General features: G+C 39.4%; 1 protein-coding gene across 1 annotated transcript in view; it reads left to right on the top strand.

The window, feature by feature from the left end:
- Positions 1-27,207, top strand: part of LRP2 (LDL receptor related protein 2) — a 199,395-nt gene that overhangs the window by 17,848 nt on the left and 154,340 nt on the right. The window contains exons 2-4 of the mRNA XM_007183233.2: positions 19,249-19,356; positions 21,686-21,808; positions 25,652-25,768. Coding sequence (XP_007183295.1) covers positions 19,249-19,356; positions 21,686-21,808; positions 25,652-25,768 — 348 coding nt within the window. The remainder of the gene's footprint in view (positions 1-19,248; positions 19,357-21,685; positions 21,809-25,651; positions 25,769-27,207) is intronic.

The raw sequence follows: 27,207 nt of genomic DNA, 5'->3' as shown, positions 1-27,207 counted from the left end.
GTATTCCTTCTGTCAACCAAGGGCCTATATTGGTTGATAGGGAGTGGACAAAGAGGCAGGAAGGAATAATACTGGTAATAAGGGCTGACATTTTTTGAAACTTATTATGTGTCTGGGATATAGTCACCAGAATTATAGCATTTAGTCCCCATTTTACAAATGTGCAAACTGAACCAGAGTGGAGGACTATCTCTGGATCTTGCATATTTAACTTTAATGGGCAAGTATAAGCGGAAAAGGAGAAAAACATTTGCTCTGTGCACTTGTAGTTTATCAAGTCTCAGGATCCACCTCTAGGAAACATTTCTTCCAGTTCCGGAGAATATTGGCAAAGCATCACCTTCCAGTATGTTTTAAAATATGGAAAATATTTGATGACATTTAAGAAAAATTAGGGTGGCTTTATGGATTGGGAGAAACTCTCATTTGACAGCAAAACAGTTGGTGCTGCATAAATGCCTGGTGAATTGAACTGACTCCATGGAGGCACTCCGTGGCTTTAGAGGGTGCCAGGATCTTACACATTAATTTTTTTCTTCACATAAAAGGAAACCTGCTTCAAGCACAGTCTTGGTAATTTGAAGGCATGTGTCCGTGACATAGGATGAAGAATGTAGCTCTTTCTTGGTCATGCCCTACACTTTCCTGCCAGTTCCAGTTTGTTCCTTCTGCCAGGCACACCCACTCCCCTCAGACCCCCATATCGTAGCTTAAAAGCACCTTCCTCCACAGGGCCTTTCTTGATCTCCGCTGAATGTTATCTGAGCCTCTCTCACAGCACTTATCATCACACTGTGAATTACAATTATTTATGTATGTATTTTATCTCTTCCTCTAGAATAGGACCACTGATGCTAAGAGTTATGCCTGCTTCCTCTGGTATCCTGTGTCTGGCACAGAGCCACGTGTAAGCAGGAACTCAAGAAATCTTTGTTTAGTGGAAAGTTCTTTTAAGAACTCCATGAGTTGTAGTAAAGCAACTCTGTCCCCCAGGGGAGGTGATAGGCATGCTCTACTGTGGATCGCTGTTGCAGAGAGGATTTTGTTTGGCTTTGTTTCTCCCTAACGTAACCAGCAATACGAGGCTGGCTTGGTACTTCCATGGTATCATCAGGGACCTAGGTACCTATCTTCTCGCTCCACCATCCTCTGCTGGTGGCTTCCATCCCTAAGGTCACCTCATTGTCCAAAATAGTTTCTGTAGCCATAGCTACTTCTGCTCCATGCTAAGTGTGGAGAAGGAAAAAGAAGGGCATGCCTTCCCTCTTTAAAGGAGACTTCCCAGAAGTCCTACGTAACCCTATTGCTTGCATTTCATCTCGTTGATCAAGACTTACTCCGGTGACCATACTTAGCTGAAGTCTGGGAAATATAGCCTTTTGGCTGCACACACTGTTCACCTGAATAAAACTGGGATTCTGTGTCTGAAGAGGAAGGGGAATGAATATTGTGGTAGGCTATTGTGGTCCTGGCCATAGACGGTCAGGTGACACTGGGCATTTGTTACACTTTGAGGACCACATTTTTGTAAAGACATTTGAACTGAATTTGGAGGACAGAAGAAAGGATGATGAGAGAACCAGAAACCATGTTACGGGAGGAATGATAGAAAAACTGGGGATGTTTCTTTTGGAGAAGAGAAGAATCAGGGGAACAGTGGCTAGCTCTCTCTTCAAATATTCAAAGGAGCATCACATGGAAGAAGGATAAGGCCTATTTTTAATGATTCTAAAGGATAAGAAGGGAATTGTAGGCACATAGCATGCACCAAAAGAAGGCTGCAATTTGACTTTAATGTCTCTTTTAACCTTTGACCTTATAGAGATGTATACTATATACATGCATCTGTGAGTCTGATTTTGAGGTTAGAAATATTGCTTGTTCTATAGTTTCTTTGTTGTCAGAATCCCCTTTTCTCAGTGGTTGCTGTAGTGGTGCTACTGCATTTGCAGTTTATATTTTGAAAAGCTCAGGATTTTTCCTTCTGTGAGGTGTGGGCTCTGTTTCCTTTATGCTTGGTCTTTTTCAAAATGTCATCGAGAGTCAGAAACAGTTTCCACACTCAGGCTGAAGTGAGGAGGATTCTTAGGTTGTAGATACTAATATCAGGGCTTAATAATTCCATATTGCCTAACTCAGTAATTCAATAAATATTGTCACTATCAACTTTGGACTAAGATATCTGTGCTTAGGCAACTGGTTAATGTTATTTAGTTAAACTTGAATTCTTTTAAATTATTACTAAACGTTTTAAACATCTGAAATGCAGTTGCTGAAATGTCTTAAAAACAGAGGCATTATCAACCAGAGAAATAAACTAGCAGAGTTAATTTATCTCACTAAATAGTGATTTATTTTTGAAACTGCATAGATGTGTACCTGAAAACTTGCCTATCTTTGTGAATTAAGTTTTATTTTTCTAGTTCAGTTTTATTTTGAATATAGATGTTTTTCTTTTGTGAACCTCAGATATAAGAAATAGTTAAGGAGAGAGTATAATTTAAAATAGAAGTGATAATTTAGTAATAAGATAATATGAAATTTCTGTATTAAATCAGCTTTTTTGGGGCAATAAGCTATAATTCTAATTAGGGTAATTTAAAAAGATCTTCAAACTGAGTTGCAGATTATGAATACAGAAGTGCTAGAATATAAGCAAATATATATTAAACAAACAAAAAAACCCCTGAAAAATTCAAAAGGAGACCATATATAGAGTTTAAAGGATCGGAAAACACCTGCCTAAAAATAGTAACAATAGCTAACATTTGTTGACCATGTCCTTATGTGTCAGGCCCATACTTCTTACACTATTTCCATTTTAACATTATGAGTAGGAGCTCTTATTATCCTCATTTTTAGATGAGGAAACAGAGGCAAGGAAATTAAATAACATGCTCACTCACCGTAGTGTTAGGAAGAGGTGGAGCTGGAGTTTGAATCCAGGTGTAGACTTCAGGGGCTTCTCTCTGGAAAGTTACTTGGGTTTCTAAGCAGTCTTTCCTCTTCCCTCCCTTTCCTCACCCCCCAATCTTAGAGCAGTATATCAAGCATACAGCCATCTGGTTATTCAGACTTCCTCTCTTAAACTTCTGTAGAAAAGCTTTAGACACGCTGGGCTGAATGAAAGAAGGGAAATATAGACTTCTATACTTGAGATGCATTCCTACAGGTGTAATGGAAAGTACACCTCCAGGAAAGCATATCAAGTCCATTCCTTAGTCAGCAAGCTTTGAAATGTTGGGCTTCCGTGTGTGTGTGTGTGTGTGTGTGTGTGTGTGTGTGTGTGTGTGTGTATGTATCTGTGTACATGCATATATACACAGATACACACATACACATTGGGTGGAGTTGGTGAATCTTGTATTTCTAATGGAAGGAGTTCTTTGAGTTACGTAGACAAGGGGTTTCAGTTTACAAAAGAACCAATACTACAGTGTTTCAATAAATCATGTTCATTTGTTACTTGATTCTCTAGGCCTTTGGAGTCATTCCTTTTGCAATATTTCCTTAGGGCCTTTTTCTTCAGCCCAGATTAATCTAAGACACATTACACTGATGTGAGATGTCACCAGTTCTCCTGGGAAACCCTTGGACTGTATTTTCAATGGCCTGTGCTTTTATGGAAAAATGCTGTCTCACTGCTGATGAGGTTTCTGGTATCAGCAAAGACAGTTGATCACGTACCACATTAGGAGCCCTGATAAGATCCTCTATTCCCCTAAAATCTGTGCCATCAATCTGGCGAGGAAGGTATTTGGGCATTAGAAATGCCTAAAATGCCACAATTAGAAAATTCACTTCTTTGAGGGCCTCCTATTTTCTGCTGAAAGTACCAGTATCCATAAAGGTTTTAAAACTCAAACTTTGCTGTGAATAAGTTCATTTGGGTGCAGATTTTGGGACTCAGGGTCGAGAGCCATGAAAACTCTGGCCACGTTATGGGGATCTAAGGGAGAGAGAGGAAAGGATTTTTAGACAAGGGTGGGGGAAATGAAGCAGAGGTAGGACCCTTTAACTAGATAAGGCCCTAATCGCCTCATTCCTGGACTATCAGAAGAGCCTTTTAGATTTAAGCTGCTTTTACCTCTTTGTAACTTTACCGACCAAGCTTAGTGAAGTGTTGAGTGCTCTTAGTAAACAGAGTGACCATGGTCCTTCTCAGGGAAGAACTGGCTTCACTTAGTTTCTGGCAGGAGGTGGGCTGGCTGTGTGGGCTTGCACGAGGACAGCCAAAATTGTTGTGGGTTTGCTGCCTTTACCGTAGTCTCCTGACGGTTGTTATTCTGTCTCCTTGAGAGCACGTAGATAAATGGTCTGCCAGAGCCTCAACACACGCTGTTGGATTGAATTGAGTTTGGAGCGTTTGCTCTGTGAGGTGGAGACTATTTAGGAGGGTGGTGAGATCTCTCTGTTTCATTACCAGGGAAGCCTGTTGCTGGGGTCATGGCAATGATGAGATATTTTATTCCTCCTTTTGGAAGGGTTGGATATCTAGGTTCATGTAAATCCATTCTTAGTCAACCAGAGAGAAGGTGATAACTGAAGATGATAAAGTTTTCCTTCGAATGTATTGCAAGGCATAATCACAAATGATTTTAGTCAAAGAATGTGTGCATTTGTAGCATTTTTCTATTACGTTAGAGAACGTTTAGAAACTAGGATAATGAATATCTTAGCATTTTAAGGAAGAATTTGAAATTTCATTTTTTTGAACCTACGACCTGGAGAATTTATGAGCTTTCTGAATGAAGAGCTTTTTAGCTTAGCTTCAGTTGATTAAAATCCTGGATTTCTTTATGTCCTCAGTTCTGTGCCATATGTTGAGGCGAGCGCTGAGGTCAATGGGAATACTTTTATGACCATCAAAAGGTCACCGTGTCCAAGTTTAACGTGCAGTATAATGATTTAAAGTCCACTCTGGGAAAGCCTCTATATTTATCATCAGATTTTGTGTGTGTGTTGAAATTATACACCTACGGTATTCCACATAAAAACTCCAGAGGGTCACCTGATATCGAGTGACTTAAAGTAGATGAAGAATAAAAATGCTTGTTGTAGGAAAATAGGAAAATGCATAAAGAAGAAAATAGGAAACCAGTGGCAAGCTTGGTGTTGGCCCTAGGCCCTAGCTTGACCTGTGTGTCCTAGGATAAATCTTGATTTTCAGTCTTGCCCTTGACCTCAGACTGGACCAGTGGCTACTTTGTTCATGGGCAGGCAACCACCATCCTTGCTCTAAATGCTGAGCCTCGCACAAGCAAGGTGGCTCAGGCTTTGGGAGTTTTCTCTCAATTAATTATTAAGGGAACAAACAGGTCTTGTCTGGTGAAGGCATTGGTCCCCAAATATTTTACTTCCTAGGCTGTTAGAATGTTCGAGATGGATGAGAAGTGGGTGTGCCCAGGAGGGAACCACCCTTCACGGAGGGACTGCTGTTACTTCAGGCTTTGTGCTAGTGGTTTACAGGGACCTGTTTAATCCTCACCAGAACCTGGTTTTGCAGGTCAGAAACTTTGCGGGTAAGGAAACTGTGTATCAGAGTTTAAATCCCAGTTCACCAAGCCAAGTCAGTTAAGCAACAAATACTTACTGACTGAGGATTTAGTGTTGAATAAAACAAACAGTTCCTGCCCTCATGGAACTTTTTGAATGATATGGAGACAGTAGTCAGTGCTACCCATGTGTCTTGGCTCTTAGTCTAGTATTTTCTCCATCACTATCTTCTTATTTCAGCACTTATTGAGAAATCTGAATTTCTTACTGGACTTAATTTAAATTGTCTTTATTATAATACCTAAGAACCTATATTCTGAATATCAGTTCCTTCATTCAATGTCTAAGTCAGCACTGTATAATTCTAGATGCCCAATTTCCAGACTTAAGACAGCCACTGAAAACTCTATTCTTGACCAAATCCCTAATATCAGTTTATTTTCTTGTAATTACTTTTTTTTTAAAACAAATACTAGGTTGTTGTTTTTTTTTTTAATTTTAATTAATTAATTTATTTATATATTTTTATTTTTGGCTGTGTTGGGTCTTCGTTTCTGTGCGAGGGCTTTCTCTAGTTGTGGCAAGCAGGGGCCACTCTTCATCGCGGTGCACGGGCCTCTCACTGTCGTGGCCTCTCTTGTTGCGGAGCAACAGGCTCCAGACGCGCAGGCTCAGTAGTTGTGGCTCACGGGCCCAGCCGCTCCGTGGCATGTGGGATCTTCCCAGACCAGGGCTCGAACCCGTGTCCCTTGCATTGGCAGGCAGATTCTCAACCACTGCGCCACCAGGGAAGCCCTGTAATTACTTTTTTAAAAAGTGTAATGCAGACAAAATTCCAGTAAACAATGGTTTTAATTTGTGTCAGTTAATAGAGATTTTATTGTATGTACTTCCTAGTATAGTTTATTACTGAAACCATTACTTTTTTTCCAGCATTAGAATTCTAAGATTCTATTTTAATGCATGGTTAACAGTTTCTATGTATTGTGACAATAAGTTCTTACTGTCATTACTTATTGATACTTAAAATACAGATTAGGTGAAATCTTAGGAAATATATGCTACCTTTTTTCTTCCTGCTTTTGACAGTCATTGCAGATAAACTTGTAATTTTATTTTTAAGCTGCTCTTAATATTGGCGGAATTATGAATTCACCATATATAGTCAGAAACCCAAACACCATTTCATTACACATGGGTATCAGTGGGTGACAATATAATATTGTTGATTCTGTGTCAACAAGCTATTGAGTTTCACATTATAACATGAAGTGATGACATTTATAGAGCCTGGAAGTCATTTGGAGACCCGTAAATGTTATTTAAACCCAGGCATAACAAACCGGGGCCAAAGAACTCCTGGTTTAACAGATAACCTGCTGGTGAGGCATGTCCTGAAGTTCTTTTTGCTCAATTGCTAAAATCAATATAGTAGAGGAGACACAGGAAATTTTGTGTCATTTTACCATGAAAATCTTTGTAAATGTAATAAATCCTATTTTATAGTTTCCCAAGTTAACAAAATCAGCTTTACCTTTGACTCTATAGGGAAACTAAAGTCATGCTTATGTTAGCAAATTGCTTACAATAAAAATTACAAATTTTGATTTGTGGAATCAGATATTCTCCTGTAGCTTTCTTTTTCTCCCTCCTATTTTTTGTGCGGGAGGGTATAGAGTACTCTCTACTACAGAGTAATGCTGGATATAAATGGTTTGTATAATATGGGTGGGGCGGGGGGAGGGGAGTCCCATCCTTTATTGAAATAGCAGAGAATGACCTGGACGTATAAATAGGCTCCTAAGGATTTGGAGTTGACTTCTTAAGAGTCTTTCTGGACTCTCATGAGGGTCAGTATGGAAGATAATTGTTCAGTTGGTAATTAGATCAGAAGAAACAGTGGCTCTAAACAGCAGGATCTATTAAAAAAGTACACAAATCATCATGATCTCATGACTTTATCACCTCTTGGAAATCAACTTCACCCATATATTGCAATGCATCATATATCGTTTAGTTATTGAGGGTCATCTGGGTACTAGGACGTTCTGTGCTAGGCACTGGGATTACAGAGGTATTTATTCCTGCTTTTAGGAGCTCACACTTTAGAATAATGCTCTGTTATTGGTAGAATCATAAAAAATTCTTGCCACCTTACTATCACTCTTCTTTTGGTCTCTTAATCTCATTTACTTTTTCTGTTCTTTATTTTTCATATGTCAGGTCATGGTGGGAGAATTTTGAGCTTCTGCTTATAAAATCCTTTCTGAGATAGAACATCACTAGAAGGGAAAAAAATACAAAAACACTGTAAAACAACAAAACCAGTTTTTTAAAAAAAGTTAATGACACAATACATATGTATTAAAAATGTTGACTTCAGTTTACCAGATGATTAGTTATCAGTACTTATTGCCCAGGAACAGGCTCTTAAACTTATTGGTGGAAATATTTTCACATTGTTGCCGCACAGTATTTCTTAAGAGTTTAGGAAAATGTTTTGTTGGCAGAAGCCATACATGCCCATAACTAAATCATCAAGGTTGAGTCATGCATGTGTGCTCACCTCAACTAGTCTCCTAACAAATTGATCAAAGTCAGTGTGTAAACACTGTGAGAAGCCACCATAAGCCCCGCCATGGTCAACATTTCTGGTCAGAGTTGTCATCAGACTTGCTTATGGTTGCGTAAGTATTTGTTGCTTCAGAGTAAATTTCATACACATATATGAAATTATATATATTGTATATAAAAATATATCTGATCTCTACTTTCTGAAAATATACACATTTAGAATGAGAGCTTATTTAGTTCCTAGCTGAAATTTGTGACTCATAAACCCACTTATCAATTACAAACTGTTCCAGCCTGGATTTGGGCCATAGCTAGATAAGAATGAGTTACCATTTTGTATCAAATTGTGGTTAGGGTGCAAGATGCAAGGTCTCATTAAATTTAGTGTTTGGATGCTGATTGTTGACCTTGATATCTCTCCTTTCCTCCCCCTCTCTCTTCCTCTTTCCCCCTTTCTCTTTCTTCCTCTATTTCTGCCTCTTCTCCCTTTTCATGTCTTGAGAGCCTATTGGTGTAACTATTGTGAATGGTCAAGAACTAAATAACAGGGCTTCCCAGGTGGCGCAGTGGTTAAGAATCTGCCTGCCAATGCAGGGGACACGGGTTGGATCCCTGGCCCAGGAAGATCCCACATGCCGGGGAGCAACTAAGCCCGTGCGCCACAACTACTGAGCCTGCGCTCTAGAGCCTGTGAGCCACAGCTACTGAGCCCGCGTGCCACAGCTACTGAATCCCGCGCGCCTAGAGCCCGTGCTCCGCAACAAGAGAAGCCACCACAATGAGAAGCCCGTGCACCACAACGAAGAGTAGCCCCAGCTCGCCACAACTAGAGAAAGCCCGCTCACAGCAACGAAGGCCCAACACAGCCAGAAATAAATAAATAAATCAATTAAAAAAAAAAAAAATGAAATACCATAGAGTAAGGGATAAAGAATACAGCAAAGTGTTTGTTAAATGAAAACAAGGAAAAATTGTACAGCACAAGGAAATATAGCCATTATTTTGTAATAACTTTAAATGGAGTATAATCTATAAAAATATTGAATCACTGTGTTATACACCTGAAACTAATATAATATTGTCAATCAACTATACTTCAATAAAGTCAATAATAAAAGTTAGAAAAAAACTAAAATAAGATCAGAACAAAAAGGTGTTTGTATGATTCAATCCAGAAGATCCGTTTAGTAGTTACAAATGATTTGCCCTGTGACTATAGAGAATCATCCCCAAATCCACCAGTTGGGAGTTAATTTCTTCTCCTTCTGCTGCTATTGTCATAATTTCTGGTATCAAGCCATTGTTCACTTGATAACCTGGTGATCTAATTTGCTTGTTAAGGTGACCAAAACAGCAGTGATGCTTGCAGCTTTAACACACCTGTATTGATTTGACTTACGGTTCAACACTTGGGACTAATTAATCAGAAAAACCCTGGTTTGGTGTTGTTTATAAACTCTGTGTTAGGATTGAGAGTGGGTCTATCACACCCTATGTAATAAGCCTTAAGCAGGAAAGCTGCCTATCTGGAGATCTGTGTAGTCACTTATTTCTCACATGTGTGTGATTTTCCTTTTTAGCTTTTGATTCTGTTCAACCATCTTCCAGTAATTTATCTTGCTAATCAGTAAGCTGTATAGGAATACTCTGGGCAGTTGGGTTTGGAAATCAGCTCTTAAATGGGGGGATTTATAGTTTTTGTACAAGTCATGTTAAAACATTGTGTTGAAGGGTGTTATACTCTTTTCTCATGGAGTTTGATTCATTGGGTTCTTATTAACCAGAGCAGGCAGACTGTCTTAAATTTTCTTCTGTTTGGATAGTGCTCTTTTCAGCAACCTATAAATGTAGCTCTTTGGCCATCAGATAACCAGTTAGTTCCTTGGGGGGGAGTGGGGACAAAGGTCTTGGACTTAGTTTTCTCCCATGTGGAGGGGGAGTCCATCTATAGGAACCTCAGTGATTCAGCTGATAGAGAAAACACTGCATGGATTATATGAGGAAATACAGAAAAGACTAATACAAACACAGTTTCAGTGTTTGGTCATGGCTGGCAGAAAGTTTTCATTGCTGAGTGTTCTTGGTCAAAACTTAGAGATTCTTTCGAATGCTTTGGGCACTTAGATGATCGTCAATTCGTATCTTTATTTTTTTGTGAGCGTATGTGGCAGGGGTGGGGAGAGGACATTCGAAAAAAGTTTTTTCTTTTGTTCTGATAATTACACAGATGGGAAAACGTTTCACCATGAGCAGGTGTGTTTATGACTGTTTTTCATAGCAATGACCTTTTCCATTAGTGAAGAACTGCTTGAGGACTTCAGATTTGGGGCTTGTTTTTTTGTGTGACTCCCCCCACCCTTGAATGGGTAAGCCTGTGGATGTCCCGTGGAGCACTTCAGGGTGAAGCAGGCCTGCCTGGAACTGAGATGCTTTACCACACTCCCAGGGGAGTTCATTTCAAGGTGCTAGTACTAGCAGCTGCGGCATGATATTGCCCAATCTCAGGCCCTCTTATTGATGGGTAGGAGGGAGTGCGATTGCCGCTTAAGAAATTTTATTATCTTTAGGAGGAAAGAATTTATTACGGGGGGTTTCGTAGATGATCTCTTTAATGTGGGTTAAGACATTTTGAGCCCTGAATGTCCATGCTGCTTAGAGGTTCTAAGTTGTTCTCAACTGGGGGTGGTACCACCACTCTCAAGGGGTGTGGACATGTATGTCACAGGGACAGGGGATGGGCAGTACTGGCATTCCACATGTCAGGGGAGGGGCCAGGGACGCTAGACCTCCTGCTTTGCCCACGGCAGCTGAATAATTATCCCATCCTACATGCCCATCACGTCCTGTCAGGAACCCCTGAGAAGCGTGGTTTTATTTATAATGCACTTCAGTGCTGATGAACAATCTGGTTGTAGGTCGAGGAGGTGCTCAGTGAAAAAGAAGTGATGTGGAAGAGACGGGGAAAGGGGAGAAAGGCAGGTAGATAGCGTTTAAACAAAATGCGTGAGGAATAGCTCAGTTAGGAAAGGTGGAAATGTAACTTCCCACTTCTCAGAATTGAGAGGCTTCTCTGATAGTGCATCATATTATTCTGCCGGCTTTGGATCATTGAAAAGGCACTTTAAAAATTATTAAGCAAATATTTCAGCAGTCTTTGAGATCCTCTATCTCTTGAGGTCTGGCTGAATTCCTCATGCTGGATGCGCAGACACATCCATTCAGCTTGGAGAGAACCGGACACTAGGAGGCCTTGGGTGGCACCTGCGGAAACTGTTGGCCATTTGCCATGCATTGGAGCTGCTTTGGATCGGGCCTGGGGCAACTGGAAGGGCTGCAGGGTGAGCCCCACCCCTGCCAGAGCCTCTTGGTGAACCACCCACCGGCCTGTTCACTGAGCTCATGCTCTGGGCAGGGTTCTAAGGAGCCCAAGCCCTTCTCATGGCCAAAGTCTATATCCTCATTCAGATTTGCATCCACCCAGAGCGACTTTTAGTTTTAGTATAGTTACTGGCACTAGAGATTTCTAAGCTTTCTCACTCTCCACCCATTTGATCATGTCACTCTGTTCTTGGCATTCAAGGCCCTTTCTTCCCCATCTCCCCAGCTTGGTTGTCCCCCACTTTAGAAGAGGTTCCCTGCACTTGGGCCATGGAGGCCTGCTTATTCCCCCCTCACCCATGCTGGGCCTCCCTCAAGTTGTTTGGGCCCTTGCACAAAGCACGGTCCCTCCTTCACCCTCCCACCCCCCCTGCCAAGTCCTGCTCTTTCACACAGGCCCAGTGCAGTCTTATTCTCCTTCATGAAGCCTCTCTCATTGCATCATCTTGTGGTATTCATTTTTTTCTCCCTGAGACCAATTGGTTCTTATTACCTCTGCTGCTTATTTGGAACGAAGTCATCTACTGTCATATGGCACAACTTTGGAGTCATACTACCTAGGTGTGAATCCCTGCTTCTCCACCTACCAGTTGTGAGATTTGGTCAAGCCTCAGTTTTCTCATCTATGAAATGGGGCTATTAGTACCATCTCATAGGATTGTTGTGAGGACAAGTGAGATAATCTATGGGAAACACTTAAAATACTGCTGGCACTTAATAAATTCTGGGTGATTGAAAGCTGTCATTTATTTTGTGGGATGGGGGTTGAGGAATAGAGCACAGGCTCTGAAATCACACAGGCCCTGGGTCTGAATCAGACTTCGACATTTTCTGCATCTGTGGGAATTTGATTAATGCCCCTGAGATTCAAGTTCCCCTTCTATTAAATAAATATAAATCTCACTTCACATATTTCTAAGAGGATCCAATGGATATGTATAGGGACTTCCCTGGTGGCGCAGTGGTTAAGAATCCACCTGCCAATGCAGGGGACACGGGTTCGAGCCCTGGTCTGGGAAGATCCCACATGTCGCGGAGCAACTAAGCCTGTGCTCCACAACTACTGAGCCTGTGCTCTCCAGCCCATGCGCCACAACTACTGAGGCTGCGTGCCACAACTACTGAAGCCTGTGTGCCTAGAGCCCGTGCTCCGCAACAAGAGAAGCCACTGCAATGAGAAGCCCACGCACCGCAACGAAGAGTAGCCCCCGCTCTCCACAACTAGAGAAAGCCCACACACAGCAACAAAGACCCAACACAGACAAAAATAAATAAAATTAAATCTTAAAAAAAAAATGGATGTGTATAAAGCTTTTTATATTGTCCAACACATAGTAAGTGCTCAACAAATAGCAGCTATTGTTGTTACATGGCTATTTAATCTATAATGCATAAATAACTTTTGTCCCCAATAAATTTGTAAGTTCTATTTAAAAAAAGGATCCTATCTTATCATTCTTTGTTTCTTCCACAAACCTTAAACAAAGTTTTGCACACAGCGGGTAAGATTTTTTTGTGTGTGTGGCTTTATTGAATCTGACATCATATTCTTTTGGTCCTTTTTAAAAAAAAATTTCATTTAAGTGATGTATGTACATGATCACGCATCAGCTGGCTTTGTGGGTTTCCCTCCAAGTCTTTGACTTCTTGAAATGTCCTCTCAATATCAATATTGTTTTCCTCTATCAAAACATCAGGGCTCTGAAACAATAATTTGGAAAAAGCAGTCAACTCAGTTGTTTGTAAACTGGATTAAAAAAAAAAAAGAATAATTCTGGCCACCTATTTGGTGACCTGTTCTGAAAACCAGGCAGCTAAAATATTGTACAGAAAGAGTCGTAGGCTGGTTTGCTGTACCCGTCTCGTTTCAGTTCCATCAGTTGAGTTGGTGGCTATTCCACCGGTGGACATTAGGCAGGGCAGGGTCTCCAGACAGTTTGTTACCCTTGGCTGTCATGGCTGCAGTGTCAAGTTTGGAAATTAGCTAGTGACTTTAAATCTTCAAAAGGGGACTGGCCTTGTTGGTGTGGACAAGGTGTGAGAATTGTAGTAAACCATCACCCAGCTTATAAACATCACAAGTATGTCTGTCAATACCAAGGGAATAAAAACAAAGTACTGAAAAAGTGAAGTAAAAATTATGGGTGAGTTAAGGAATGTATTTCTTTGAGCTCAGTGGAGGTAAGACTATTAAAGTGCCACGTAGTGTTACATGTTTTTACCTGCCTCCTCAGGTAGACCAAAAGTGTCTGGAAAGACCAGCACATGTTAGAGGATCTAGCCGGAAAGTAGGATTTGCCACAGAAATTACCTTACTCTGTTAACTTTGGACAGTGTTCCATTGACTACGACTTGCCTTTTTCTTCTAATAAGAGAATTCATGAGAGGAAAAAGAAACTCTTATAAAGAAAGGGCAAAAGAATGAAACATTAGGGGGCTTCCCTGGTGGTGCTGCGGTTAAGAATCCGCCTGCCAATGCAGGGGACACAGGTTCGAGCCCTGGTCCGGGAAGATCCCACATGCCGCGGAGCAGCTAAGCCCATGCGCCACAGCTACTGAGCCTGCACTCTAGAGCCTGTGAGCCACAACTACTGAAGCCCGCGCGCCTAGAGCCCGTGCTCCACAACAAGAGAAGCCACCGCAATAGGCCCACGCACCGCAATGAAGAGTAGCCCCCGCTCTCTGAAACTAGAGTAAAGCCCCGAGCGCAGCAAAGAAGAGCCAGTGCAGCCAAAATTAAATAAAATAAATAAATTTTAAAAAATTTCAAAAAAGAATGAAACATTAGTATGACTCAATATTTTTCTCTTTTTAAAACTTTTAGATAGTCCTCCTATTTCAAATTATACCAGGTTTCATTTTTCTTTCTATAGATTTACGATAGTAAACTCCAATTAAAAGACTCATTGTTTGCCTTGATGGTTTTATGAATCTCTGATACGTAATTTTACAAAGAGAAATCTTCATTACCTGGTGAATACGTGTTTACTGTCCCACATGTGCCTAGCGCCGTGCCAGAGTTTGTAAAGGACACAGAAGTGGTGCTCTCAATTCCGTGCTGTGCCCCTTCCGGAAAAACAAACTTCTTCCCTCCTCTAGGCATTATCGGTTGCTCCAATAGCTTATCTTAACACATTCTTAGTCCAACACTTAAACCAGGAAGCTTGGGCTATGGCTATTTATGAAGAAAGGATTACTCTTGTTTTTCTCCAGCTTGGGGCTCTATAACGTTGAAAAACAAGTTTATCCCCATGTCTATTGTAATTTAAAAAAAAATTTTTTTTTCTTTTAATTAATTAATTAATTAATTATTTTATTTTTGGCTGCATTGGGTCTTCGTTTCTGTGCGAGGGCTTTTTCGACTTGCAGCGTGCGGGGGCCACTCTTCATCGCGGCGCGCGGGCCTCTCAGTGTCGCGGCCTCTCTTGTTGCAGAGCACAGGCTCCAGACTCGCAGGCTCAGCAGCTGTGGCTCACGGGCCTAGTTGCTCCGCGGCATGTGGGATCCTCCCAGACCAGGGCTCGAACCCGTGTCCCCTGCATTGGCAGGCAGACTCTCAACCACTGCGCCACCAGGGAAGCCCTCTATTGTAATTTTTCTTGAAGAGATTGAAACTCTTTTTTTTGATTTCCCTGCATTGCTTTTTCTAAAAAAAATTATTTTATTGAAATATAGTTGATTTACAATGTTGTGTTAATTTCTACTGTACAGCAGAGTGATTCAGTTATACATATATATATGCATTCTTTTTCATAATCTTTTCCATTATGTTTATCACAGGATATTTCATATAGTTCCCTGTGCTATGCAGTGAGAACTTGTTTTCCATTCTCTGTATAATAGTTTGCATCTGCTAATCCCAAACTCCCAATACATCCCTCCCCCACACCCCTCCCTCTGTGCATTGCTTTTGATTGTTGCAAATTTTCCTTTTTTTTAATGTGCAATGTTTGTTGCTAAGTAGACTACTCTCCTCCAGTTGTATTGTATGAGCATATGGAGTGGTGTGGATTTCACACCAGTCCAGTTAATGAATCCAGTGAATGTTGATAGCAACTTTGGAAAATAATCAAATTTTTACATTCATTTTTTTGGTGGAATTTTTTTTTTTTTCTGGTTTGAAGAGAACATAGAGCACTGGTAGTCAGTACAGCACAGATGCTGGACCAAAACTGTCAGATCCAGATCTTGCTTTACACATGTTTGCTATTTGATCTTGGGCAAGTTACTGAGTTGCTCTGTGTCTCAGTTTCTTTATTTGTAAAATATGCATAATAATGACATCTATCTTGTAGGGTTGTTATGAAGGTTAAATGACAAAGTTTACAAAAAATTTACAAAGTACTTAGAATGGTGCATACCATTTAAGTACCACACAAATAGTTTTTTCATCTTTGCACCATCTATTTTGTTTTTTGGGAAAGGCAGGGCCAGCCTGGGAAAGTAGGGTGTCCCTTTGGTTCTAATGGTTCCTTGTCAATGACTGCCTGGCTCTTAACAATAGGTTTTTATTTCAGTGTGGATTATGATGTTTTCCTCTTTGGTTTTTATTAGAGGGAGACTGTTTTAAAGTTATAAAAGATTGTTTGCAAAATTACCTCTTGGTTAAAAATGGATTGGTTGAATATGGATGTTTAGAGACCATTTGTTGAAAGAAGTATTAAATTTTGCTCTATTTAGATTTTTTTCTTTCATAAACTATGTTTAGCTCCAAGGTATGAAATTCCCCCACTCCCACCTTCTTTGGACTTCAAATTATTAAACAATAAAGTATAGATAATATGTAGTAACCTTTGGAGGGGTTATGAGTAAAGGCTACTAATTTAAAAAAAACTCTCAGAAAATAAAGTGCATACAAACCAGTTGAAATCAGGGGCAGCTGAAATTGTTATCAAACTTGATCTAGACCTTTTCATTAGCAGTGTGTTGTTTTTTTTTTTTTAATTTATTTTTCATTTTTGCCTGTTCTGGAACTTTATTATTATTTTTGTTTGATTTCTATTTTATTATTATTATTATTGTTAAAAATTTTTATTTTATATTGGGGAATAGTTGATTTACAATGTTGTGTTAGATTCAGGTGTACAGCAAAGTGATTGTGTTACATATCTACATATATCTATTCTTTTTCAGATGCTTTTCCCATATAGGTTATTACAAAGTATCGAATAGAGTTCCCTGGGCTATACTAGCAGTTTGTTTTTAAACAACACATATTTCCTTTGTAATAGAATGGATGACAGTCTTCTGACACTAGTGGAGCATTTGGTTGATTACTAAGATGCCACCCAGCAAGTGATAGAGTATCCGTTTGTTCTTCTGAAGAGATGTTTCCAAACAGTAGTCATTTGGGAGTTATAACAGGCATGGAAGTTAATATTGAAAAGATGAACTTGACAAATGAATTACCATGGATCTGTTGATAAGTTGAGTGAATTGGGCTTGATATATTATTACTTTAGATAACTGAGTATTTGGGAGATCAAATGTGAAAAATACTAACTAGAAAGAGTTACTTAATTGTAAAACTTCCCCTATCAGTTTAACTTTTTTTTTAATGTGTGATTTTAAATAATTGACTTTGAAGTGCTTAACAAATGACTTTTGGGTATCTATTTTGTGTTCTTTTCATAATGTGCTTAACTTCATATTTTAGCAAAAACAAAGAACAACCTCAAAATTTGACTTGTAATAAAAATTGCTTAAGAAATGAAAAAAGAAAAAAAAACCAAATAAACAAAAATGTTGCTTAAGAAATAACACTAATATACATATATTTAAAAACAGGCAGTATATTGTTCTGAGAATTTGCTTCAGTATGCTCAGTTTCTAAGTGTATGATTTTTCCAGCAATAGGAAACTCTTTGTAAGTAGACTGACCTTTAGATTGTTACAATTTTTCAACCAGAAATTATTAGATACTAAGGGAAACAAATGTACTGAATTTACAAATGTATTATGTTGGATTACTAACAATAGACCTAATTGATAAAAGTGATTTAATATATGTTGTGTTAATAGCTAAACCTCCAAAGCCTCTAATCTCTCATGGAAATATTGCTTTGTAGAACAAAATCCAATGAGAAGTTCTGGGATTCCAGAGTGAATTTGTACATTCCTTAGGGGCATTTTTGCAAGGGAGGTTGTTGTGTTTTAAAGGTAGTTGATAAGAGACCTGCACCACCAACCCCAGACCTGCACCACCAACCACCATCATGCATTAGTCTATAGAAGGTATTTGGGTGTACGTATTCCTGTACCACTCGGTACCACCATTTAGCCAAGGAAAGTTTCTGACCATTTGCAGCATACATTATAAATCAGGATGTCACTACCAGACAATCAGATTTGAACATTCCATGAACAAAGTAGCCTATATCCCCTAGGAATAGATCACTTAACTATGTTTATGTCATGCTCTTGATATGCCTGCATTTACACAAGACAGGATAGCACATTGTTTATTTATTTTAGGAGTAGGTAATTGATCTGTATATTTACTTAATTTCAGTTTAATTAGTCAAACATTGAAATGGGTAATTTAGCATGATTGCTTAAATACATGGGGAAAGTATAATTATTCTTCCAACCCCCTGAATTATTCCTCTACCACCATGGGTTTGTGAAAGAATAATTTTGAGTCTTCTCCATGTTGGGTTGGTGTTGGTTGCTCTCTTAAAAATAAAATTCATACTTGGCACATAATGTATGGGGAGGTTGCTGGTCAGATATTTGGGGAAACTCAGAGGATCACTAACTGCCAAATTAGTCCCCTGGGGAGAACTAGGAAAACTGCAGGATATACTGGTTGAATTAAATGAACTTGTTTAAGTTATATTCACTTTCTGGTATCACTAGGAGATATCACTGCCACTTGGAAATGTGGCTAGTTTGATGCCAAGTTTGTGCGCTCTGATTGGCTGCAGAGATTTTTGTTTGTTTGTTTTCTGGCCTTTGTTTGTTGGCAGAGAAGAGCCGTACCTGGCATCTTACAAATAAGTTACAAGCAAAAAGCCATATTATTGGTCTTGTATCTAAGAATGAAGAACCATAAATTGCTGTATATGATTTAGTAATAAATAGGCACTTAAAAAGACTGTAGGGTGGGAAACTGAAAAAAGCACAGTCCCACAAATGAAAAGTTACTCATGATGTTATCAGAGATAACCACCCTTAACTTTCTGGGCTTTTCTGTGCTTTTTTTCTGTTATATATGATTCTGTTACAGGTAAAATTTTGCATCCTTGTCTTTGTTATAATGTATAATGAAATATTACAAATATTTCTCTAAATCATTTAGAAGTTCTTCATAACTATTTTAATGAGTTCCTAATATGATATATAGATATAGCTATAAGAAAATTTATTCATTTTCATATTATTGGACATTTACGAGGTTTGCAATTTCCTTTATTATAAATTATGCTATGATGAAAACCTCTACACATGAATCTTTAATTCTCTGCTTAGTTCCTTAAGGGGAAAAAAAATTACCTAGAAGTAAAAGTATTAAGTTAAAGAATGAGCACTTTTAAAAAGCAGGATACCTGTTGTCAAATTGCTTTCCAGATTGGTTACCTCAAGGTGCACTCTAGTCAGCTGTGTGTGAAAATGACTTTCCTGCAGACCCTGAAACAGAATATAATCATAAAAATGTTTTCCTAATTGTATAAATAATTTACGTTCTTTGATTACTAACTAGTTGAATAATTTTTTGTTTTCATCAAAAATTTGTATTTTTTTGAAATATCTGTGTGGGTAACTTTTTAAACTGGCTTTCTCTTGCTTGTGGGATTACAGAATGTCACAGTGACGAGTTTCAGTGCCAACCTGGGCTTTGTATCGTTGCGTCCTGGCGGTGTGACGGGACCAGAGACTGCGCGAATGGCTTGGATGAAATTGGCTGCCGTAAGTGAAGAGCGGTGGGGCTAAGCTCTGTTCTGAGTAGCAGAAGTGCTTCATGGTCATTTCAGCTGTAACAAAGAGAAAGAGTTGTGCCTTTAGTAGTAGATTGGACTGAACTCCAATCTTTTGAGATAGAGAACTGGTGGCATTAAGAATTCAGTCCCTTTTGATCACGAGGTTCAATTCACATCAGTTTCTATCTTACTTTTATCCCATGACCTTGGTATGGAACCAACTTTCTGAGCTTTTTTTTCTGAAGCCTATAAACGATTATTTCAGATTATTCAATCTGCAAATTTTGTGCACTAACAAGAACAAAAAAATATTGTCTGTACTGCTGTGATTTGTAATTCAAGGAAGAGTCTGTGTTTATAAAAAGGATGTAGTAGAACTTGTGTGCATTACTATCAAGAGGTCACAAAAGGGGCTAGTGTGGTTTATGTTTTTTAAATAATAGTTAAAAACATGATAATATTATAAACCCCCAATTTAACTCTTTAATTTAGAAGAATTATAAAATCACTTTCATATATTTCTTCATTTAGTTCTCTCAACAATATTCTGAGGTAGGTTTCAGATGAGGAAACTGAGGCATAGAGAAGCTAAATTATTTATTAAAGGCTTCCCAGTTGGTGCAGTAATCCCAACCCTTGTGTCCATTGCTCTCCCACCTTGCCATAGGTGATCCATCACACTACTGCAATTTCATTCATTCTGACAGGTGAACAGGCAAGGGTTATCATCCAAAAACCAAGAAAGCAGGTGAAAATTTGTTTTGAATCGTTGGCCATCCTGTGGCACAACAGGACAAACTTTGGTGTATTGTTTGGATGACGATGCATTTGAAAATGGGAGAAGTGTGGGGATTAGGTCCTGTAAGGTGCTTCTCAAACTTTCATGCAGAAATGGATCACCTGGGGAGCTTGTCAAAGTGTAGGTTTTAATTCCACATGTTTGAGGTGGGACCTGAGATTCTGCATTTCTGCAAGCTCCCAGGTAGTGCTGATGCTGCTAGTCTGGAAACCACACTTTGAGTAAGGGAGTAGTTCTATTTGTAGAGATATGATCAAGTGCTATCTATTTGCCTCCTCTGGGCTTACTGAGTTCATTTTAGGTTAAACACTAGGAGCAGAAAGTCAGGAACAGTGTATTCTGAGATAAAGGAATAATTGAACAGTCATACCAACAATTTATCAATGTCCCATAGTGATGATGATAAAAACATACCAATGACAATCACTCGCAACTTATTTACATGGTACTTTCACATATGTTACTCTACTTTTTTTTTTTTTAACATCTTTATTGGAGTATAATTGCTTTACAGTGTTGTGTTAGTTTCTGCTGTATAACAAAGTGAATCAGCTATATGTATACATATATCACCATATCCCCTCCCTCTTGCCTCTCCCTCCCACCCTCCCTATCCCACCCCTCTAGGTGGTCGCAGAGCACCGAGCTGATCTCCCTGTGCCATGCAGCTGCTTCCCACTAGCTATCTGTTTTACATTTGGTAGTGTATATATGTCCATGCCACTCTCTCACTTCGTCCCAGCTTACCCTTCCCCCTCCCTGTGTCCTCAAGTCCATTCTCTGCATCTGCATCTTTATTCCTGTCCTGCCCCTAGGTTCATCAGAACCATTTTTTTTTATAGATTCCATATATATGTGTTAGCATATGGTATTTGATTTTCTCTTTCTGACTTACTTCACTCTGTATGGCAGACTCTAGGTCCATCCACCTCACTACAAATAACTCAATTTCGTTTCATTTTATGGCTGAGTAATATTCCATTCTACTTATTTTTTATAGCACACCGTGAGAAAAATATAGTCCCCATTTTATGGTGCATACATTGAGATTCAGAGAACCTGCTGAAGATTGTAAAGCAAGTAAATTGTGGAAATAATAAATTATTTGATTTTGGGTCTTATTTCCCAAATCTCATGGATTTTACAATTTATCATGATGCTTGGCTATTAGTTATTACACAACACTTCAAATAATTTAATAATTATAAACTCATGGTTGATTTTATTGAAATTAAAAATTTAATATTTTTTTGGTCATAACTTTGTATGAATGTGTGTTTGGGCTGTTTGTTTTATTCTCTGTATTTTGTATTGCTTTGGATCATCATTTTGTTGTGATGCCATTGCTGAGATTATTTGACAGTGAACACTGGTCAAAGTCCACAGGCTCTAAGGTTTTTTATATTTGCTATCAAATATATTGAGCAGGAGTTGACATACTTCTTTTGAAACGGGCATTGTTGGTTGGTATAATAGGGTGGATGTTTGACATAATGAGTTTTTTTCTGGTTTATTTTAGCTCACCCTACTTGCCGTTCCAACCAGTTCCTGTGTCAGAGTGAAGAGCTATGCATCCCGGTCCACTGGGTGTGTGACGAGGAAGAAGACTGTATTGATGGCTCAGATGAACGTCGGCATTGCCGTAAGTGCTTGTAGAGGAATCTTGTTTTGGCCCTTTGGACACCTTAAATTCCAACCTGTTACAAATACAAAACACAATGGAATGAATCTTTATAAATGCAGAGTTGGGCCTTGAAGGACAAGGGAACCTGTGCCAGCCATCTCACTCAGGGGTTGGATGATACTGAAAGTGTGAATGTGCTGAAGAATTATCAATATAGCCAGTGATGTGGACATGGGATAGATTCCCAATATTTAACTCAGGTTATGTTATGCTTAAGAAAGAAACAAAACACTTATTGGTATCTGTATGTGGAGGTCTTCATTTGTCTGGTTGGCAGTTGGATGAGTCCACGAGCTCCTGCAGCACACTGTGCAGGCAAAACCTTCCACCCCGGGGCTTCCCTGGTGGTGCAGTGGTTGAGAATCTGCCTGCCAATGCAGGGGACACGGGTTCGAGCCCTGGTCTGGGAAAATCCCACATACCGCGGAGCAACTAGGCCCGTGAGCCACAATTACTGAGCCTGCGCGTCTGGAGCCTGTGCTCCGCAACGGGAGAGGCCACGATGGTGAGAGGCCCGCGCACCGCGATGAGGAGTGGCCCCCGCTTGCCACAACTAGAGAAAGCCCTCGCACAGAACTGAAGACCCAACACAGCTATAAATAAATAAATTAATTAATTAAAAAAAACAAAAACAAAAAAAACCCCTTCCACCCCTTCTGCCCCACTATTAAACTCTCTTCTTTCTGACTGAGTGGAAGTGGAGGTCTGTTGGAGGCACTTCAGTGACGGCTGCTATAGCCATCGTAGGATGAGCTGGCACCAGAAAGCAAATAGTAGCAAGGAAGAGGACGTTGGCGACTGCTGATTCCTGGACATTGAGGGGGTTCAGGGCAGTAACCTGGAAGAAACCCTTCCATTCTGATTTCTTTGGGATGGAACTGGAAAAGAGTGTTTTATTGGGCTTAAACAATTTTGGACAAGAGCATAATCTTGGGTGAATGTAAGATGGCAACATGTGAGAAAGATGTCTGTCATCTGTAGCATTCCTTTCTCTTAAGGATATTTGTATAATTTAAAATTATTCTTGTATCAATGGGGATGTTTTTGGCTGCAAAGAATGAAAAACACAACTCAAAAACGTTAAGGAAAAAGGGAATTTATTATCTCACCCAAGAAGCCTAAATGTAGCATTGTTCCGGAATTGATTGGCAGATAAGGGAAAATCTCAATTCCTTGGATCGGTGACATCATCCAATTTTCTTCTACTATTCTGCCCTGCCCTGCCATCTTTTTAGCCTATTGGCTTTTCATGATTGCATGAAAGCTGCAGAAGTCCTGAATTTTACATTCCCATAATTCACATTTCAATATCTAGAAGAGAAAACATCAACATCTTTTCCCTGTGTTTTTATAAGACAAAAGAAAACAACAACAACAAAAAAACCCCAAACTAAAACCTTTTAGCGAGTCTAAGTTGGACTGAGATGGAAATTGGAGAGAAGATACAAGGCTGTAATGAACCACCTCAGGCTCTTGACCTCAGTTGTCCTCTGGAAAAGTCCAGCTCTGATCACTGTGTAGCATTCACCTTTCAACTTCCCCACATTCTGTTTCATTAAATGCACATCCCACAAATCATGGACATCTATCATCACTGTGTGTTGGTTTTGAGACAGCCAAGATCCTGTCGACATTTTCACATGGACATTGTCCACAAAGATCAAAGAAGAAACAGATATTTTTGATGGCTACGTCATGTGGGAACTTGTTTGTTGGGTGACTAGCAGTGGAGATGCTGTGGTCTTCAGTAGATTCTGGATGTATTTATAAAAAATTGGAATTAAGTCCAGGAATTTTGAGTCCAGCAATGGGAGTATGAGCTCTTTTCAGTCGAGCCACTAGAAGCCTTCTTTTGAGGAAGATAATGGAAATTCTCAATACTTATGAGTTTGACTTTGGTGTAAAGGTAAAATGTAGACTGTATAATTAAACAATCTGTTAGGGCTCGTCAGTGCTGGTCATGAGGTCTGCCAGCAACAAAGAGATGGTGATCCTTGGGGCAGAGTGGTTCAGGGGAAACCAGCAAACTGTGTAGGGCTGTGGAGGGTGGTGGTGGTGACAAATGGCAGTCTTGAGGAGGGCACAGACAGGAGCTAGTCAAGGCCAGATAGGAGCACGGCATATCTACATCAGGTCCAGTTACGCGCATCCAGATCTGAGATGGAGTGGCAAAAAGGGAGGGAGGTGGGGGACAGTAGTTCAGAAGGACTGAAAGGAGGAAGGAAAAGTACCAGGCATAGTAGGGAGCAGGGAGAAATCCTTGTTTCTAGGAAATCTGTTCTGGGCTCTGATATTTCTGGCTGGCCTCTCAAAGGTCCTAGAGGAAAAGGGTGACCTAGTAGGTACTCAGCGCTAGATTGTGAAGCTCTGGAGAGCAGTGACTGTGCTTTATTCAGCTTGTATCCCTAAGGCTTGGTATTCTGTCTAGCAGATAGTAGGTTCTTGATAAGTGGACACTGAATGAATGAATGATGGGTTATTTATCTTTTGGCTAGATATGCCATTTGGTTCCATTTTCCCTTGCTCCCCACACGGAGTAGGAAGAAAGCTGAGCTGTAGATTGTGATGCAGTGTGTGGTGGATGACCCCTTGATAATAATACTACATAGAGGGGATGGGAACTACCAAGGGCAACTGCTTGGGGAGACTGGAAATAACTTTACAGCAATAATTTATGAACAATGTTCCATACTATTTTAAATGAGTATGGATTTTATAAGGTAACTCTTGCATTTTAAATTTTACATTATTTTTTTTATCGGATCATCTTTTCCCCAAATGCTTCTCTTTTATGTGGACAATTAAAAAGTCCCATCATAATTCCTGCCTCAGGGCTTCCAGTGGTTAAGAATCTGCCTGCCGATGCAGGGAACACGGGTTCGAGCCCTGGTCCGGGAAGATCCCACATGCCGGGGAGCAACTAAGCCCGTGCGCCACAACTCGTGAGCCTGCGCTCTAGAGCCCACGTACCGCAAACACTGAAGCCCTTGCGCAACAACTACTGAAGCCCGCGTGCATAGAGCCCATGCTCCGAAGCAAGAGAAGCCACCGCAATGAGAAACCCGCGCACCACAATGAAGAGTAGCCCCCCTCGCCGCAACTAGAGAAAGCCCGCGTGCATCAACGAAGACTCAACGCAGCCAAAAATAAATAAATAAAAATTAATTAATTAAAAAAAATTCCTGCCTCAGACTCACAGAATAGAATTCACATGATGCTTGGAATATTGATTCATTTGATTTTGTCTGTTTTATCCAGAGGCAAATTTGATAAACTACTGGTGCTCTGCTCTCACCTACCCTAATCAACTTAGGATAAAATCAAGCTAGCTTAAATTTATGTTTATAAAACAGACAGGTATTCAATGTAGAAAGCTTATATAGTAGAGAAAACTCTGAAGAAAAAAAAAAATCACCCACATTTCTAATACTAAGAAATAACCACTGTTTACCCTTTGGCATATTTCCTTCTTGTTTAAACAAGGATTTCAATGAGGGGGACCTTACTGATCCTTGATTAATACCTATACCTGCAAAATTCTTATTTCATCCATCATTTTTACTGTATAGGTTTTCAAGCTATATTGTATTCTCAACACATGTTGATAATATAATTGTCTACACTCACAACCTTGAATGTTGATGTGATTCTGGGCATTTTGATAGTATCCTGATAATAACACTTTTGCTTTCATATTGTAAGATGTCTACCTTAGAGTAGCTGGGTTAATGTTACTGTCATATTTGTTAGTTGGTCTGTGTTTTTCAGTAATTACAAAGTAATATTTTTTTCCTTTCACAGCTGGGAGAACATGCTCAAGCCATCAGTTTACGTGCAACAACGGTGAATGTATCCCAGCAGAATTCACATGTGACCATTCCACAGACTGCTTGGATGGAACTGATGAGAAAAACTGCCGTGAGTCCTTTACAGTCTTTGCACTGTATTTGGTTTCACCTTTGTCCCTTTGGCATTTTAATCAATTTGTTGATGGACAGAAATGCCTACAATATGCCTCTTGTTATTGAAATCTCTTGGCAGATTTTTTTGTGGATTAGAGGTGATGTTCTGATAGGAGTCTATTTTTAGCAAGATATTCTGAGTCTGTCCTGCCTTAGCACATCAAGTTTCTGTATGTCTTGAAGTAAGAAACTTTTAACTTTAACATAGAATCACAAAAAGTCAATGAGTACAAAATCCAGTTTGGTCAATTTTAACTTTTAGTACGTTACCATCGTAAGCTTCTAGGTCAGATGTCTCAGTTTTTCTGCTCTTATGGACTCAATGTTTTCCAGATTACCTTTGGAAATGTGTTACAGTTTGAAAATGGCTATCTGTGTAATGGAAGAATACTATATCAATTAGTAACTGATCACCACAAGATAAAGCATACAAATCAGAGTATTCTATGTATAATGTTTAAATATGACCATAAGCAAAATAAGAAGGTGCAATCACTTCTTACAAATGAGTAAAGAGTAATCTGCCTCTCTTGAGGTTTATATAGAATTGTTAGAATACAAGAATATACTAATTATTCTGCTGTGTCTGTCCTCTGGTCCATCTAACTCTGTCTTTAGTCTCAGACATACCCATTTTCTCTCAAAAGCGCTTATAGGTCTATCATTTATGAATTTACCCAGAGCTTCTTTGAGTTTTTATATATCTTTCCCTGGCATTCTTTCTGGCATACTGCATTTCAGACTTCAAGGAGTTATTTTAATATTCTAGTATTCTAATAATCGGTGGAGAGATTTTGTGTACCTTAGAAACCTTGATCATAAACTTCTTGGTTATTATGTTTCCAACTAAAGATTTAGGTTTTAGTCTATTCTCATGGGACAACTCTTTTATTGTTTGATCATTTTGATAGGATTTTAGTTCTCTGGACTAAAATTCTAAATTCCTTCCTTTGGTATATTGTATGCTTAATGAAAGAGCCACCTTCTGTATATTTTGCTACACTTTCCAATGCGGCACCATGCCTAGGGTGGGAGCTAACATAAACTGGTTGCGAGCAAATTGTTCCTATTTCCTGTAGTGTTCAAATTGTGCTCTTAATGGAAGAAATACTCGTATGTGTGTCCAGATTCATGCTGCAGCCTCACTGTCATCACACAGTACATTAAAACAAAACAAAAAGCTTCTCCAATGCTTTCTTCCCTTGTATGTTATTTTCCTTTGAGAGGAGTTTGTGCTATTTGTCTTTACGTTTCCATTTCCTAGCAGAACTTCTGGTATCGTTCTGTTGTAGTTTCCAACTTACATGGTTTCTTTTGAAAGAGATTGTGTTGCCTCTAGGTTGGGTCTTCTTTAACTTTGGAAAAGTTATGGAGAATTTAGACTTGGTACTGGCA

Source organism: Balaenoptera acutorostrata, chromosome 8 (assembly GCF_949987535.1).
Source record: "Balaenoptera acutorostrata chromosome 8, mBalAcu1.1, whole genome shotgun sequence".
NCBI lineage: Eukaryota > Metazoa > Chordata > Mammalia > Artiodactyla > Balaenopteridae > Balaenoptera > Balaenoptera acutorostrata.
Note: the sequence above shows the minus strand (reverse complement) of the source record. Positions and strands in the feature narration are given on the sequence as shown.